Source organism: Xyrauchen texanus, chromosome 44 (assembly GCF_025860055.1).
Source record: "Xyrauchen texanus isolate HMW12.3.18 chromosome 44, RBS_HiC_50CHRs, whole genome shotgun sequence".
In the NCBI taxonomy this organism is placed as follows: Eukaryota; Metazoa; Chordata; class Actinopteri; order Cypriniformes; family Catostomidae; genus Xyrauchen; species Xyrauchen texanus.
Window position 1 is genome coordinate 8,545,240 of NC_068319.1, and position 16,048 is coordinate 8,561,287.

Sequence of the window (16,048 nt, forward strand, 5' to 3'; positions counted from 1 at the left end):
CTGACTTTTGCCTAACATAAGCAGAGTGCTAATTAAGTACTTATGAACAAAGTAAAAAAGCATATCTTCCTATTCTAGGTTTTTCTTGTATCTTTCCATCATCAATATGGTCAGTACAGTTGTAAGAGGGGAAAATAAACTAAGTTTATCAGTGACAGTGTCACTCACTCGTCCGATTTCAGACGAAAAGCGAGTTTGAATGCGAGCGCCATATGCAAAGCAGGTTGAATTGGATTCACGTTTGAAATTAATTTAGAGCAGCTCGGTGGCTGGTGATGGTGATGGTGGCTCAAGCTAAATGGCTTCACAGCCTCTAAATATGCATGGAAAAACACTCTTTATTAATGCATTGATATTCAAGAGAGTTATCGCTTCATTACTTTTGGAATGTAGACTTTAGGCAACTAGGTAAGGCAACTACCAACAGAATGTGCATTTGCATTTTAAATTTCACCACAGTGTGCTTTCATAACTCCTTTGAGTGTTTTTGTGCTGTTGCACTCTATTCTGTGGACACACACATACACATACTGTACAGATGCACATTTCAATTAGAAGCACGATCTTGATACCATCAATATGTACAGTATTTAAACATTACTGCTCTTTACATCTTTTTGCATAAAACGCTGCATTTTCTTCATGTCAGTGTCTCTGTTACTTGATTTTAAAGTAAAAAAATGTTGTTCAGATTTTCGTCTTTTTTTCTCATTTGGTCAAAAACTTCAGCCAAAATTTAGGTGCATCCCTCATTGTAACAATAGTTGGGAGCAACTGTAGCACTAGTAAAACATGATATAACCTGATATTACCTCAAATAAGAGCACACCTCGAAGGAATAATATCACTGCTTTAATACTTATTAATAATACTACTACTAATAATACTAAATAAAAAACAATTCTAAAGACTCAAAAGTCATGCAATTTATATAACTAGTGTAACAACTGCTCCCAATTTTCCTACTTAAGAAACGTTGAGAGGGAGAGAGAGAGCGAGAGCAAGAGAGAGATAGAGAGAGAGAGCGAGAGAGAGTGAGATATGTTGTATTGTGATTTGGTGGTATTTCAGTGTCAGCTGCTGTCACATAAAGATGAGTAACTGTGTGAAGTGTTTGAGGGTGACCCCAGATCAGAGTATCTGACTTCCAGTACATACACAAACACTGACCGTACAACTCAAAAGAAACAGATCACATCTAGTGTGAGAGTTTGTGTATGTGTGTGAGTGAATGTTTGTGTTACTGTCAGCTTGCATTTTCTGTCGTGTGAATCTTTTCAGGGCCAACCCGGTCAAATATAGTTTATGACACATTATTTCTGAGATGTTTCATAACTACACAGACATATGTGTAAAAGAGAAAATCTGTGATTTGACAGATTTAAATAGACTTTAACAGAAGAGAGCAAAGTCTATTGCCTCTAAACTGATCTTACAGTTTCTCTTGGTCTTTTGTGGAGGTTTTTCATGTTCAATATTTTACCCTTCCTCTCTGTAACAATTTTGTTGTTTGTGTGTATATGTGATGGTGGTCTTTGATCACCATGTACAGTATTAAAGGAATAGTTCAGCCATTTACTCATATGACATAATTCATAGAAAGGTGAATTTTTAAACAGGCACAGTGACTCCAGCTTGTCAAGCCATAACAACACAATAACATCAAACCTCACTGGTTCTCATCATGTTCTGTGACCAAACAGGTGACATGACATCATGTGGTTCAATGTTATAGGGTAGGGGCAGTATCACTTTTACTTACAATGTTTAATGTATTTATTTAACACAGAAAGTATAAAAAACTTAAAAGAACAATGTAAGAAAGTTCATTGTGCACCATTTCATGTAGAGCCTCTCTAGGGGGGGCCTGAATGACTTAAGTTTGAAAAAACTTGATTTAATCTATAAACATATAGCTATAATTATTTACAATATATTGATCATGGTGGGGAAAGACCAGCATTCTTCAAAACATCTATCTCACACACACACACACACACACACACACACACACACACACACACACACACACACACACACACACACACACACACACACACACACAGAATAAAACTCATTCCAGAGGTATTCTGCTCTCAGATATTTCACAGTCTTATCAGCTCATGTTACCAGCAGGCAGGTGGCTGTCTGCAGGCCAATAATATCAACACTAATATCTGGCAACATTTGCAGAGCAATGTACTCACCTTCACGCCTCTAACACACACACACAAACACAAACCTTTCACTCACATTGTCACACACTCGTATAATGCATGCGTATGTGCATGTAACAAACTCCCAATCTCTCAACATACCACAATGCACAGACAGGCAGATGTTAACAATATAACCACACTCACCTGGAAACTGGTAGCTGTAGCTAGGTGAAAAACCTGTGTATCCTCGACCGTACGTTGCCACAATGTTAGGGTAACCTAAACACACAAAGACACAATATCAATAAACTTGTTAGGGTCAAATCCTGTTCTATGGATCTCCCTTAAAATCAATAGTGCTCTAGTATGGGCCCAATAACAGGACCAACCTGGATCAGGGTGAAGAAATGTATATACATCTGTTCACATTATCAAGAGCAGCAGCACTTCAAAAGGAAGATGAATATTACAACAGTATGTTTTCAAGCACATGAGCAGCTTAAATGAAGAAGCAACTTCAGGGAATTTTGCAGCCATCTGTTTTTCTCTGACGCTACAGCGACAAGAGAGAAAGAGAGAGACAGTGATGTACTGATCGTGTTATTCTTGGCCTTATTTTCTCACTTTTCCATCTTAGAAATGTACATGCTGTATAAATTTAATGTGTTTCAAAAATAAGAATGTGAAACACCAGTTACTGCTGCTCAGTTATCACGATTCACACAGATTTAAGAACACAGACCAAACACACCTTTTGTGCTGAGCTTAAACGTGCAGTTATGATTTCCTGAACCTGTCATGAGGCAATCAATACCAGTTGACAACAATTTTGACAGCTTTCTCTGAATAAAATGCTATATTTATATATATATATATATATATATATATATATATATATATATATATATATATATCTTACAGAGAGGATGTGCTCACATAAAACACAAAGAGGAATCCCAAATATTTCAGATGAAATGAGACAAGATGAGAAGACGAGAAAAGACAAAAAAAAAAAGAATAGTATAATAAGAGAAATATGAGAAAAGACTAATGTTAATTAATGTCTTGTTGAATGTTTATTTTATATTGTTATTTTACTGGTTATTTTGGTTAATTTTATTACCATTACTGGCACATTATTTTTTTTATAATAAATAATTATATTATTATTGTCAGCTTTTGTTGTGTGTATTGATGCTTTGGCAATATTGTATGTAAACACAATCTTGCCAATAGAGTACTTTGAAATTGAAAAATTGAACAAATGAACAGAAGTTAAGAAATGAGAAAAGGTGAGAAGAGAACAAATTAGTAGAAGCGACATGAGAAGACCTCAGTGTATTGTGAATACAAAAGGCCACGTCCTCTCCTGGCCGCTGACGGCTGCTGTCTCAGCCTCTGATTTACATTATTAATGTTCAGGCTAATATACCTATTTTATGCCTCAACAGCTCAGATTCACTTTAAAATCAATTATACATCTGCCGCAGCTGAAGCGAGCACCAGCTCAAATGTGCATTAATCTCAGCAAACACATACTCGGCTCACGACTATAAAGATAAATCACACGATTAGCTGCGGTAAACAAAAGCTTGAATGCGGCAGCTTTAATGAGATCTGCTGTATAAGAAACGTACAGTTCCTTAAATAATGAGCTCTGATCTTCAGCTTTTTTCATATGCAAATTATACAAAGTTCTGTCTGGTCGTCCGGTTCACTCAGTTTCATTTAGATAAGATGCAAGTTAATATTTTCACATGAGTGCTTCATGCTCTCGTTCCCTCTGTCTCTCACTCTCTTTTGTTCCTCCTCTCTTTACCTTCCTCCAGTGCCAAGCTGTAATCCATGAGAACTTCTGGAAAGTTCATGTCTTGTTAAAAGTTGAGTATGAGGGAACACTGAAATATTCTCCTTGTTTCAGGGTCAGATGTTCAGAGAGCAGTTGAAAGAAAGAAAGATACTAACACTTTATAATAACTTTCAATAGTTATTCAGGACTATTTATTGTGTGACTTAGGTATGTGAACGGATAGTCATTATTCAGTTAACCATTTAACGTGCCTGTATGCGAATGCCAAAATTTCTAGGTAAACATGCTGGATTGATGTTTTTGACCATTGTGCTGAATCTCACCATTTATTTTTCAGTATCACATGCAGGATAGGCACATTTTGTAGATAAGTTTTAAGTTAAAAAGAACTTTGAGGCAACTGGTTCTATTGCATCTAGCTTTATTTTTTGGCACAGGTGTCAACCAGATTTGATGTTCTGAATTAGTTCAGGTTGCAAAAAGGGCTTCATGTGACTGTTACACATGATTCCAGTGCTTGATACGGTTAGCCAATATTTTTTCCATTTTGCTCAAGTGCACAGACAATAATTCCACAAGTTGAATGCTGAACCATTTAAAAATCAAAGTATCCCAAAGAGGCTAATAAACTGCAACAGTATAACTCCATGCAAATGACAATCCTGCTTTGGTTAAGAATACTATAATGCAGACAGATCGAATTTTTGTTTGAATTTCATGTGATTGTCATTTGAAGATCTACTGTATGAATTGAGATTTTTAGGCTCATAGCTTATCGTGCATTTTATTCCCTACTATTTTGAGTAGTGTAATAATAATAAGTGCAATAAACATTCTTTATTCCTGAGTCCCGACTCCCAACAAATAACCGAATAACAGTTTGTGAACCCTCAAATGTTACAAACGGTTACTATGCACATCCCTAGTATGACAATATATAAACATACATGAATCAAGGTTAATGACATTTCTAATTATTAGAATGTACTTAGAAAAATTGGATTATTTTTTTTATCTGTTGTATGCACTAGATTATATAAGAATGTTTTTTTAATGTCATTAATCAAAACCTTTAAAAAAGTTAAAATAACCACTAGTTCTTTTCTCAGAACTAATTTTCTGAGCCATTTTCATTGATTACTTTTAACCAACTGGTCCCAAGGTAATTTAATGTGGATGTATAGAGGTTCTCACAAGAGCACTTTATTAGGAACATCTGTTCACCTCATGCGATTATCTAATCAGCCAATAGTGTGGCAGCAGTGCAATGCAAAAAATAATGCAGAAATGGGTCAGGAGCTTCAGTAATGTTCACATCAACCATCAGAATGGAGGAAAAATGTGATCTCATTGATTTCGCCGTGGTATTATTGTTGGTGCCAGATGGGCTGGTTTGAGTATTTCTGTAACTGCTGATCTATTGGGATTTTCACACAAAACAAACTCTAGAACGGTGCCAAAAACAACCAGTGAGCTGCAGTTCTGCAGACGGAAATGCCTTGTTAATGAGAGAGTTCAACAGAGAATGATGACAGAAAGGCAACGGTAACTCAGATAACCGCTCTCTACAATTGTAGTGAGCAGAATAGCACCATGAGGTTGATTGGCTACAACAGCAGAAGACCACTTTGGGCACTTTATTACTAACATAGTGTTCCTAATAAAATGCTCAGTGAGTGTATAAAGTTCTCACAGGTGCCTTTTCAGAGTAACTAATTACATCATAATAATCACATAATTAGTTAATCACATAAACTACATGTTCCACAAAGTTTGATAATCAGAAAGTGTCCAAATCTTTTCAGCCCTAATTGTGAACAATATATCTATTGTTTAATTATTTGCAACCAAACTTGCTGAAAAGAGAGTCTGTGCTGTTTCTTTCAAATAAATACCACTTGGCTTCATATATTTTTAAACTACTGCAATGATATTCATACATTTTTTAAGTGTGGCTAAAGTGTCCGAACATATTTTGAGGCCAATGTATAATTAAATGACTGTATGTGTGTTATATGTATGAATAACAGAGTTGATCTTGGCAGGTTTTGGCTGCCGTAGCCGATGGTTTCTTCAGTACTGCTGTCATTCAGCAGGTGCAGAGGTCAGGCAGATGGCTGCTCTGAACATTAGATTATTTATCCTCTTCATTTGAGACATTAATACAGACGTTTATCTGCTCATCAGGTCTGAAGAATCCCACAGCACCTGAGCTGGACTGACCCAACACGTTCACAGACACACATTACTCTCTGATCAACCAGCCAAACAGAAGGCATCTGACCTGACCATTAGTCTCCCCTCAGCGCATCAGTGTGTTTGTGTGAGTGACTCACTCAACATGCCCATGCCCAGCATGAAGGCGTCCATGGTGTAAGGAAGACTCCTTGCCCTCCCCCTCGTGCCTGGAGGAAACATCACCTCTTTTGGCTGGGCCTTCTTACATTCAACCTGTGAACAGACAGACATAAGAGAGCAGATGAAGGATTTTTCAAGATAAAAGCTTCCGTTTTATTTTTAAAGGTGAAATGTGTAATTTCTGTGCCACTAGCATCACCAAACAGAATTGTTAAAATATCATTTAGAATTTCATTATTTTGATTTGGGGTGAAACTTGACCAGGACATGTACTTGACAGGTTTCATGACATTTATCTACGTACTGTTTGAAACAGCCATAGGAGCTTCCTATTATGCCTAAAAATGCTTTCTTTGTAGGTAGGTAGCTTACTACATTTTGTAACAAAGCTTGAATAATTCCTTTCTCTTTCAGTTTTGTATTTCCAATGCATCTTTTGGACAACATAAATAGTCTAAACTAAAACAACAACAGTGGAATATGAAATAAATTAACAATGCAAAATAAATTCAGTCTGTCTCTCTGATTCAACCCTGTGATCTCCTCCATGCCCCCTCCTCTCATTCCCTCGTTCGTGCTCTCTGTCTCTGATTGACATTTTAACCTCCAAAATTGAGCACATGAGCGGACAGCCGACAGCAGTCACTGCCTGAGAGACGGAGGAATATTCCTCCAGAGAGTTACAAGAGGAAAGACAACATGATTCTAGCGAAGAGGAGAAATAAACAAACACACAAACAGAAAACATCAAACCCAAACAAACACGCAGACACTCTGCTCTCTCTGGTGAAATGAGCAGAACCAGGACAGACAAGGAAAAGAATTTCCTCTTGACAGGCCTAGCTGCAAGAAAATCCTATATACCAAACACATCTGCATGTTCACATGTGTGTGTTTGTGTGTGTGTGTGTGTGTGTGTGTGTGTGTGTGTGTGTGTGTGGTGTGCTGACAGTGCCTCAATGGTAAGAACAGGATACATTTGCACTTGGCTGAATCTGTCTGCCCTCTGGGTTGATCGACTCGTCTGCCTGCCCAGGGCCCGTCTGTCTCTGTTTGTATGTGTGTGCGTGTCTGCTGCTCGGCCCTACACAACACACATCAACTGGATCAACTCCCACAGAGACTCACAGATGCTGCTTGGCACAGCTGGACATACACACAGCTCTGCTACTCTGCTGCAGATACGAGATATTTTCTCAATTTGGACACTGGGATCAGAGGGGGCAAAATTGACTGTTTATAAAGGATAATCTTTAAAGTAAAATTTCACATAATAATAAAATAATGTCATCATTAACTCAACTTGTGACATTCCAAACCCCTATGTCTTTCTTACATGGAACACAAAAGGGGACACTGAACGTTGAAGACTGCACTAAACAATGAAAGCCTATACTGTTTACGGGATGTCAAGCTCCAAAATGGACAAAAGGACAATATAAGATAAAATGTGTTTGGTATAAACTGTCCCATACTCTCGATTCAAAGGCAATTAATCGTGCATATGTGAGCATGTCACACTAATTGATGCACAATGGTTGAGAACAAACCAATTAAACAAGTATGCGACCGGTACTCCAATTACAGGTAGTACCAGTTTGACCTGATCCACTGAAAGACTTTTGTCAGAAACAGAAGAGCTTACTAATTGAGATATCACAGGCAAAATTTATTTAGAGTTAGTTTCCCCTAAATCACAATTGTCCAATCCAAATTGTTCATGGAACATCTGAAAATGGCAAGAGCTGGCTTAAATAGATAATTCAAATATCATTGGTTGGCTTCTACGCTTCTGTTCATTTTCCACCAGGATAAAGTTGTGTTTACAAGGTACCAGGTTGCTAAAAGAAGCACTTCAGAGGATAAACTAGATGCTGGATTTGCCCAAGTTAAAACATTTTGTGAACTGTTTTTACAAATTTATTTTGTGTTGGTCTTTTGGAAATTGTGGTGGCATTATTTACCGGCATTAGTTACCGGCATGCTGGTCTTTTAATATTGTATCACCAATTTTAGATTTACCTGCCTCTAAACGGCACATAAAATATCTGGTAATTTTACATGTTAGTCAGATGGCCTCTTCTTGCCTATGTGGGCCATTCTTGGCCAGCATAAACTGCAATATGGACCAGATATATGCCGACAGTCAAAAGTCTGGCTATGCGAATCTAGTTTAAGCCAAACTGGAAACAGTGAGTAAGACTAACTTCTGCCATTTCACTTAGAAAATATTTTTTGCTAAACAAGGCCATGTGATGATAATATCAATCTAGATTTTCTGAAAACAATTCTGAGTGGTGCTTATCTGTCCAGAACTCACCACCATGACACAAAAGGCATGGTAGATGGTAACTAACTAAAGAAAAAGAGCTCCAAAAAGAGCCCACTCCCAAGTCTCTATAATATTCTGGTCCCTAGATAAGTCTTTCTTTAATTCCTAGTTTAATAATTATGGATAGGGGTTGGATATCAAGCACTGCTATTATTATATGCTAAACCACGCATTGTGATGATAATATCCAACAAGATTAATTCATTCATCTCTGAGAACAACTCAGAGTCTAACAGGCCTTTGAAACATTTGAGAGATCCTCCAGTTTGTAAGCCTAAACAGAGTTAAATGACTTGAGAGGTTTGGGACTGAATGGATTATTATAGACTTTAAGAATGCTGCCTGTGACAGAGGTATTTGTTCATTGTTTTTAAGAAACCTTTCTGTGACAGAAAGAATAAAAGCTTCTATCTAACCCAGTCCAGAACACAGATAAAAAAACAACAACAACAGGAACGAAGAAAGACTCAACACTTAACAGTGTCTAAAAGCGACCGATGTGGTGCCACAGGAAGCTTCGAAGCTGCACATCATCTCACAATGTTTACTAATAACGTATAAATCAACAGTGAGCTCAAGGCTAGAATTTAGCAACAATAAAATACAAATTAAAAGGGTTTTAGGATTTAACAGAAATGTATAGGAATCCCATTTCAAAAAAGAAAAAAAGAAAAGAGAAATCATTTTACACATAATGGCTATTATTTATGAAACACAAGCAGAATGTATCGGTGTATAAATTCTTAATGAATTCATTATTACCTATACTATCCCATTAAATTCAAATGGGACTATTTATATAAACATAGCTTTACTAGCGATTTACACACAAATTTATTCTGCTTGTGTTTCACTAATTGCTACTACACTGTTAAAAACATTGTATAAAAAAACAAAAAAACATTGTACGCTGTGAACATGGTTTAACCTCCACCTCTTGCTCATGGTTCTTTTTTTTTCTTGTTTCTGTTGGTGTTTAAGGAGTCGTCTTAATGTCTGTCTGTCTTTCAGTAAACAGTAGAAGTGCTGTGTTTGGGTGCTTGGTGATGACCACGTGGACGTGATAAAGAGAAAGAAAGACAACAGGTCATCACTCCATAGAGCATCTGTAGCCCTGGAGAGAGACAGCAAGACTAATCAGACTTGAAAAGCCTTTGACTTGATGGAGAGATCTCTATTCTTTCACCTATCTCTCTCTCTGAGATCTCATCGATGGACACCCACTGAGATGTTCAGCTGGCAAACAGGTTCACAATGAAATGGGCTCCACTGGTATGTGTGTTTCTCTGGGTCAGGAAGATCTTCATATATTTTTGTTTCTCTTCAACAGACTGTTAAAAACATCGAGTAATTTGAGAGTTAAGTCAGAAAGCTTGTGTGACTGTAGTGAGTCTTGTGAAAGTACTGTATGTAAGTATTTTCATGTGCAGGAAGCCTGTGTTATGGTTTGGTAGAAGTGGTAGAGTTTGTGATCAGGAAACCAGTGGCAGGTAATATGCAAATATTTAAGGTGGGAACAATCACAGCATGGAGGTTCACAGAGAGCCGTCAGGGGAATTAATTATTCCAGTAGTGCAGATTAACGGAGAATTTCAGGCGATATCTTCACAATGTCTAAAACAGAGTTCAAAATTGTGCACCAAGATACATCTGCACAAGTCTCAAATATATATGAGCTACGGTAGTCATATAAATTATATAGCTTAAAACGTTTACTTTGTCAATTGTTTGATTTGTGTTTATTTCTATTTATTCTAAGGAATTTTAGGAGAAACATCTAAGACAAAGCTGATACTTAAAGGAAATCTACTTCAAAACCCCATTAAGTCTACTGAGATATAAAAGAATAACCTTTGAGCAATATTCACCTGATATTAAAAGTCTGAGTGAATCGTAGACAGTCCAGGGGCCTCATATATAAAACTTTGCATAGATTACAATGCCTAGCTTTATTATGCATCACCCCAACTGCATATAACATCCCTTTGCATATTGTTTTTCGGACACAAAGCTAACTTTGAACATAACAAGAAACTAGGAAAAAAGGAGATACTAATGTTTGTAAATCATTTTCTAGTATATTTCTCTTGTATTAGAGTACAAATTTCTAAACATCCTTAAAAGAAACATAACTGTATACGATATTAAGACTTGCTTTCAAAGAGTATATATTTAATATAAATAGATGAGCCAAAACATAATGACCACCCGCCTAATATGCTGATGCTCCTCCTCTGGCACCAAGACATTAGCAGCAGATCCTTTAAGTCCTGAAAGTTGCGAAGTGGAGCCGCCATGGATCGGACTTGTTGGTCCAGCACATCCCACCGATGCACAATTGGAATGAGATCTGGGGAATTCGGAGGCCAGGGCAACACACTTAACTCTTCATCACGTTACTCAAACCATTCCCAAAAAATGTGTGCAGTGTGGCAGGGTGCATTATCTTGATGAAAGAGGCCACTGCCATCAGGGAATACCATTGCCATGAAGGGGTGTACCTGGCCTGCAACGATGTTTAGGTAGGTGGCACGTGACAAAATTACGACCACATGAATGGCGGGACCCAGGAATTCCCAGCAGAACATTGCCCAGAGCATCACACCCCCTTCACCGGCTTGTCGTCTTCCCACAGTGCATCCTGGTGCCATCACTTCCCCAGAAAACAGTGCACATGTACACGGCCCTACACGTGATGTAAAAGAAAACGGGACTCATCGGACCAGGCGGCCTTCTTCCACTGTTCCAGGGTCCAATTCCGATGCTTGCGTGCCCATCTTTCAACAGTGGACAGGGGTCATTATGGGCATTCTGACCGGTCTGCGGTTATGCATTGTATGTTGTGACACATTTCTCCCATAACCATCATTAAAATTTTGTAGACCTTCTGTTGGTTCGGACCAGACGGAATAGACATCATTGCCCTCGCAAATCGATGAGCCTTGGGTGCCCAACACGCTGTCACCGGTTTGTGGTTTGTCTCTCCTCGGACCACTGTCGGTAGGTACTCACCACTGCTGGTATAAATTGTTTGAAGTGCTATTTTAAACTGCCCTTTTGTGTAAATATGACATTTATACATCAAGACCCTGGTGTGTGAGCAATAGTCTAAACAATAGTCTGCATGCTGTACTATCACAGAAAAACCGATCACATGCCTCCCTGCGCAAGGATCGACTGACAAACACTGTCTGTCTCTGGGCTCAGGAACAACCTGCCTTGGACAGAATAGGATCTTGAGAGGTTTGATTCTCTTCCTGATATGCTGTGCTGCCAAGCTGGTTCCATCCTCTAGGGAACCAACTGCTGTCCCAGGAGCCCGGGGTACTTGTGGACCGCATACAAGCACAGGTATCAGTGAGAGAGATTCTCAGAGAGATGAGAGAACCAAGGTAAACCAATGCTTTCCACCTCATGGCTCCTGTCAATTACAGCTGAGAGCCCTGCAGGGCAACACACAGCCAGGGGCTGTTCTTTAGTGTGTAACACGTCTTCTTATCAACATTTGTTCTTCAGGTGTACGATTACGGAGTATAATTTACCATATTTTACAAACCTGATTTATTATTATCTAAAGTAGGAACTTAAATTATTGATGCTTTTTTATTTGTTTTAAACAGAATATTTATCATTAACTGTCTAAATCTCCCTGGATGCTGACATGTTTGGATGATGCCAAGCACCTGCATCTCGGCGAAATCAGATTCCTAGATTTCCGCACGAGATTCCAAGTTGGAAGTCCGAAATGGGGTTCCATTGTACTTTTCCAAGTAGGAAGTTCTTAAAATTCTGACTTTCAAAGTTGAATGGAACACAGCATATGTCTAAACTGTTTTCTTCCCATCTGATTCGAAGGTGAAACATTTATTTGAGAACTGAAAGCTGACACTGGTGGCCCATCTGCTGGTTCTGCTCGATACTAGGGGGTCTGAGATAATCCTGCTTTAATTACCTCAATGTCTGCCAATTACCTCACTTTCTCCCTCTCTCTTTTAAGCCCAGTCTGTCATGATGCTGGCATTTTTAAAAGATGGGAAGAGGGGAATGTTTTGGACTCTCCTGTTGACTGATAATTTTCACACACATACACAAACACACACAATTTCATGCTTTCTGGACACTGCACAACACTTTCCAGTGTTTACACACACTCACAGCACTTAGGCCACAGTCGCATGCTGCTGAGATTCCGCTAAATAGAAAACTAAAATATTAATCCCACAAACACTTTCAGAAATTGAAAACTGGAGAGCACTTACCATTTTATTATTGATTTCATGAAAATGAATTTCACAGACTTTCTCTACAATGTCTTCATTCTCAAACGTTACGAAGCCAAAGCCTGCAGAAAGAGAGAGAAAGAGAGTCAGTCGTGTACCTTTAGAAGCCAAACTGACAGATTTCGGCCACTTTCAAAGGAAAATGTGATCTTTTTTTGCAGTGATGAGTTTTTGCAGTAAAATTCAGATCTGAACGGACATTGTCTTTTTGAAAGCAGAGCGCTGATGAAATCTCTCTCATGACTGGGTGGATGAGGGGGAAATTGGACAGCCGAAAAGCACAAAGACTGTTAATGAGATTCATGGAGCCACATCTGAATTTCATTAAATGCGTTCTGCAGGCCCTTCATTGAAATTTCACTGTATAACAAGCTCCCGTTTTAATGTAAATGTGGGGCTGGAGATTCCTGAATCTGTCTCTGACCGTGAGATTGTCTTCTTTTTTCATATTTATGAAATAAGAAGTTTAACCAGTTCAGCTCATCTGGGCTTAACAATGATCTGCCTGTGCTATTATTATAACAAGAGAAAGAGAAACAATTTTTTCTAAAGCTCACAAGGGAAAATTATTTTCTATTCCTGGGTGTTAAGAGTGGGCCAACAGTTAGAACACAAAAGAAAACAACCCAGAGAGGAAGATAAACACTTTACTCACTGTTTAAAAGGACAGGATGCACTTTCAGTCACACAATACACACACACATTCCTGATAATTTTCATAAGAGCTGTGTTTTATAAGAGGCTCACAAAAGAGGATTTGAGAAAACAGATTGAATGAGAGTGGAAGAAATGTGTTTTGATGCTGGTAATGGTTAGTGTGTGTGTGTGTGTGTGTGTGTGTGTGTGTGTGTGTGTGTGTAGTATAAAATAGTAAGAGATTGTGCAAGTTTTTTCTATGATGAAAAAAATCAAAAATGAGATCTATTTAAAATCTATTTAATAATTTCTACTAGAAAACATTGAGATTAAATAGATAGCAAATGGAGAAACTTGAAGTCTCCTAAATCAAAGAATTTCTCATAAGAAAAAGAGCTGTGTAATCTCACATGTCTCCTCTAGAGTTTCAAAAGAGATCTTAATGTCTCATTGTGCAGAGATTAGCAGAAATACCAAAGTATACAATCAAAAGTTAGAGATTTAAATATGAACTCATACATTTCACTTCAAATTTTTCCAATTCCAAATGATCAGAGATATGGTCTCCACTTTTATTTTTACTATTACAACAACTGACTCATTTGCCTACTGAAACATAACTGACAACTCCATTAAGTCTGCTGAACTATGAATTAGTAACCACAGAGCAATACAATTTTCCTGTGGGAGGGGTTTAACTCTGGACTGACGGAGATGTGTATGGATCATATTCAGAAGCATATATTGAAGGAAACAAATCTTTCACAGTCCACATGGCGAAACTGCTGAAGTCCTTTTTCACAGGCAGTGCCAAAGTTTTCCCTGACACTAATTCTTATCTCAACCTTTTAAAAGATGAAAGATCTACGCAGGGCTCCACACTCTGTTCAGCGGTCAGAATTAAAGCACGGGGTCAGAGGTCAGGCGAAGCAGACTGTAGCAGCGTGTGAAACACTTTAGAGATGTGAGATAACATCTCTAAAGAAAAACACAAACATACACTACTCTAGATAAAGAAAGAGATTTAGAGAAAGAGAAACTGCCTGTGATTTGAGTGTGTTTATGTATGTATTTTACATTTTGGAGCTTAACAGTCTGGATCCCTACTCACCATAATTATTTGGAAAAGAGCAACCATTACACTCTTCAAAATTTCTCCTTTTTTGTTCCACAGAAAGAAAAGCCAAAAAGGTTTGAAGCAACAAGAAAAGTTTAATTTGGGGTGACATTTTACGATAGTGTAACAAGAAAAGAGAGTAGCAAAAAAACACTCTTCTGTATCTCTCTGTTCTTTCTCTGCCTTTTCTCAGTGCCTTTGTACGAAGCGGCTTTTGTCTATTTGATAATATTGAGAGCAGCAGTGTGCATGCTTGTGTGTTTTTTGCCTGGAGGGTGGTGGTGGGGGTGTGATCTTGAAAATGAAGAAGAAAATACTGCCGACAAATCAACAATCAGGATCCATTTATGACAACAGGTTTAAGAAATAGAAACACACACATACACACACCCTGTGGTCTGTAGAGAACTAATTCGTCACAATATGACCACAACACACAGATGACTAAATATGGACAAGCACAGGAATTACCACACCACTGTGCTGTTCCATCAGGAGTCTGAAGGGGGCAGCGCTGTGATAACTGTCTTACTGGCTCTGGGACAGTCTGACCTCTGTTTTAACAGACACCCACTCACTTTCACACACTTACAATCTCACAAACAAACAGCAGAGAGTCATCCAAGATCATTTACACACTGTAGAGCTAACACTTTTGAGAGAGACTGATGTTTCTGATTAAGTTGATGGTGGTGCAATTCAGCCTGGTCCAGGACCAGAGCAAGACACACACACACTGCATTCCCTCTCTATGGTGTCAAACATTCAGAGACAAGTCTCAGCCTAAGATGGCATGGACTGACCAAAGGTCATATATGGATTGTTTGATGCATACAGGTATGGCACACACAAATTAGCAAGAGCTTTCTCAAAATCATAAGCAAGTTGGCAAGGTACATGTCATAAAATTTGTGAAAGGACCGAACAAAGGATAATGCCAATTTTCTGTTTTCAATTGTATGCCAAAGAAAATATTATGAAAATAAGTGTTTAGTTAATGTTTGCAGTTGTGTGTGTGTCAGAGTAAATCATTGTCATTAAATTACTTTGCTTATACAGTACTTTTCAAAAGTCTTAGGCACATTAGATGTTTTACAAAAGCATTTGTCTTGTCTTAAAATGGTTATTTTATATCTTCTGCTTTAGTGTGTCAACAGCAAATATACATTTTAGAATAGAAGTAAAACAAGGAGTCCTCCAACAGATGGCATGTCCCCCAGAGTCTGGATCTCAACATCATTAAATCAGTCTGGGATTACATGAAGAGACAGAAGCAATTGAGAGCCTAAATACATAAAAAATGTTATCCAAGATGCTTGGAAAATCCAAGGCAAGAATGTTAAAAATCTTAATTGG

At 38.0% G+C, this 16,048-nt stretch overlaps 1 protein-coding gene across 4 annotated transcripts in view; it reads right to left on the reverse strand.

The window, feature by feature from the left end:
* Nucleotides 1–16,048, reverse strand: part of msi2a (musashi RNA-binding protein 2a) — a 237,436-nt gene that overhangs the window by 34,258 nt on the left and 187,130 nt on the right. For all 4 annotated transcript variants that reach the window (XM_052117178.1, XM_052117179.1, XM_052117177.1 and 1 more), the window contains 3 exons: nt 12,919–13,001; nt 6,306–6,420; nt 2,364–2,438 (listed from right to left, as the gene is read on the reverse strand). In XM_052117178.1, coding sequence (XP_051973138.1) covers nt 2,364–2,438; nt 6,306–6,420; nt 12,919–13,001 — 273 coding nt within the window. The remainder of the gene's footprint in view (nt 1–2,363; nt 2,439–6,305; nt 6,421–12,918; nt 13,002–16,048) is intronic.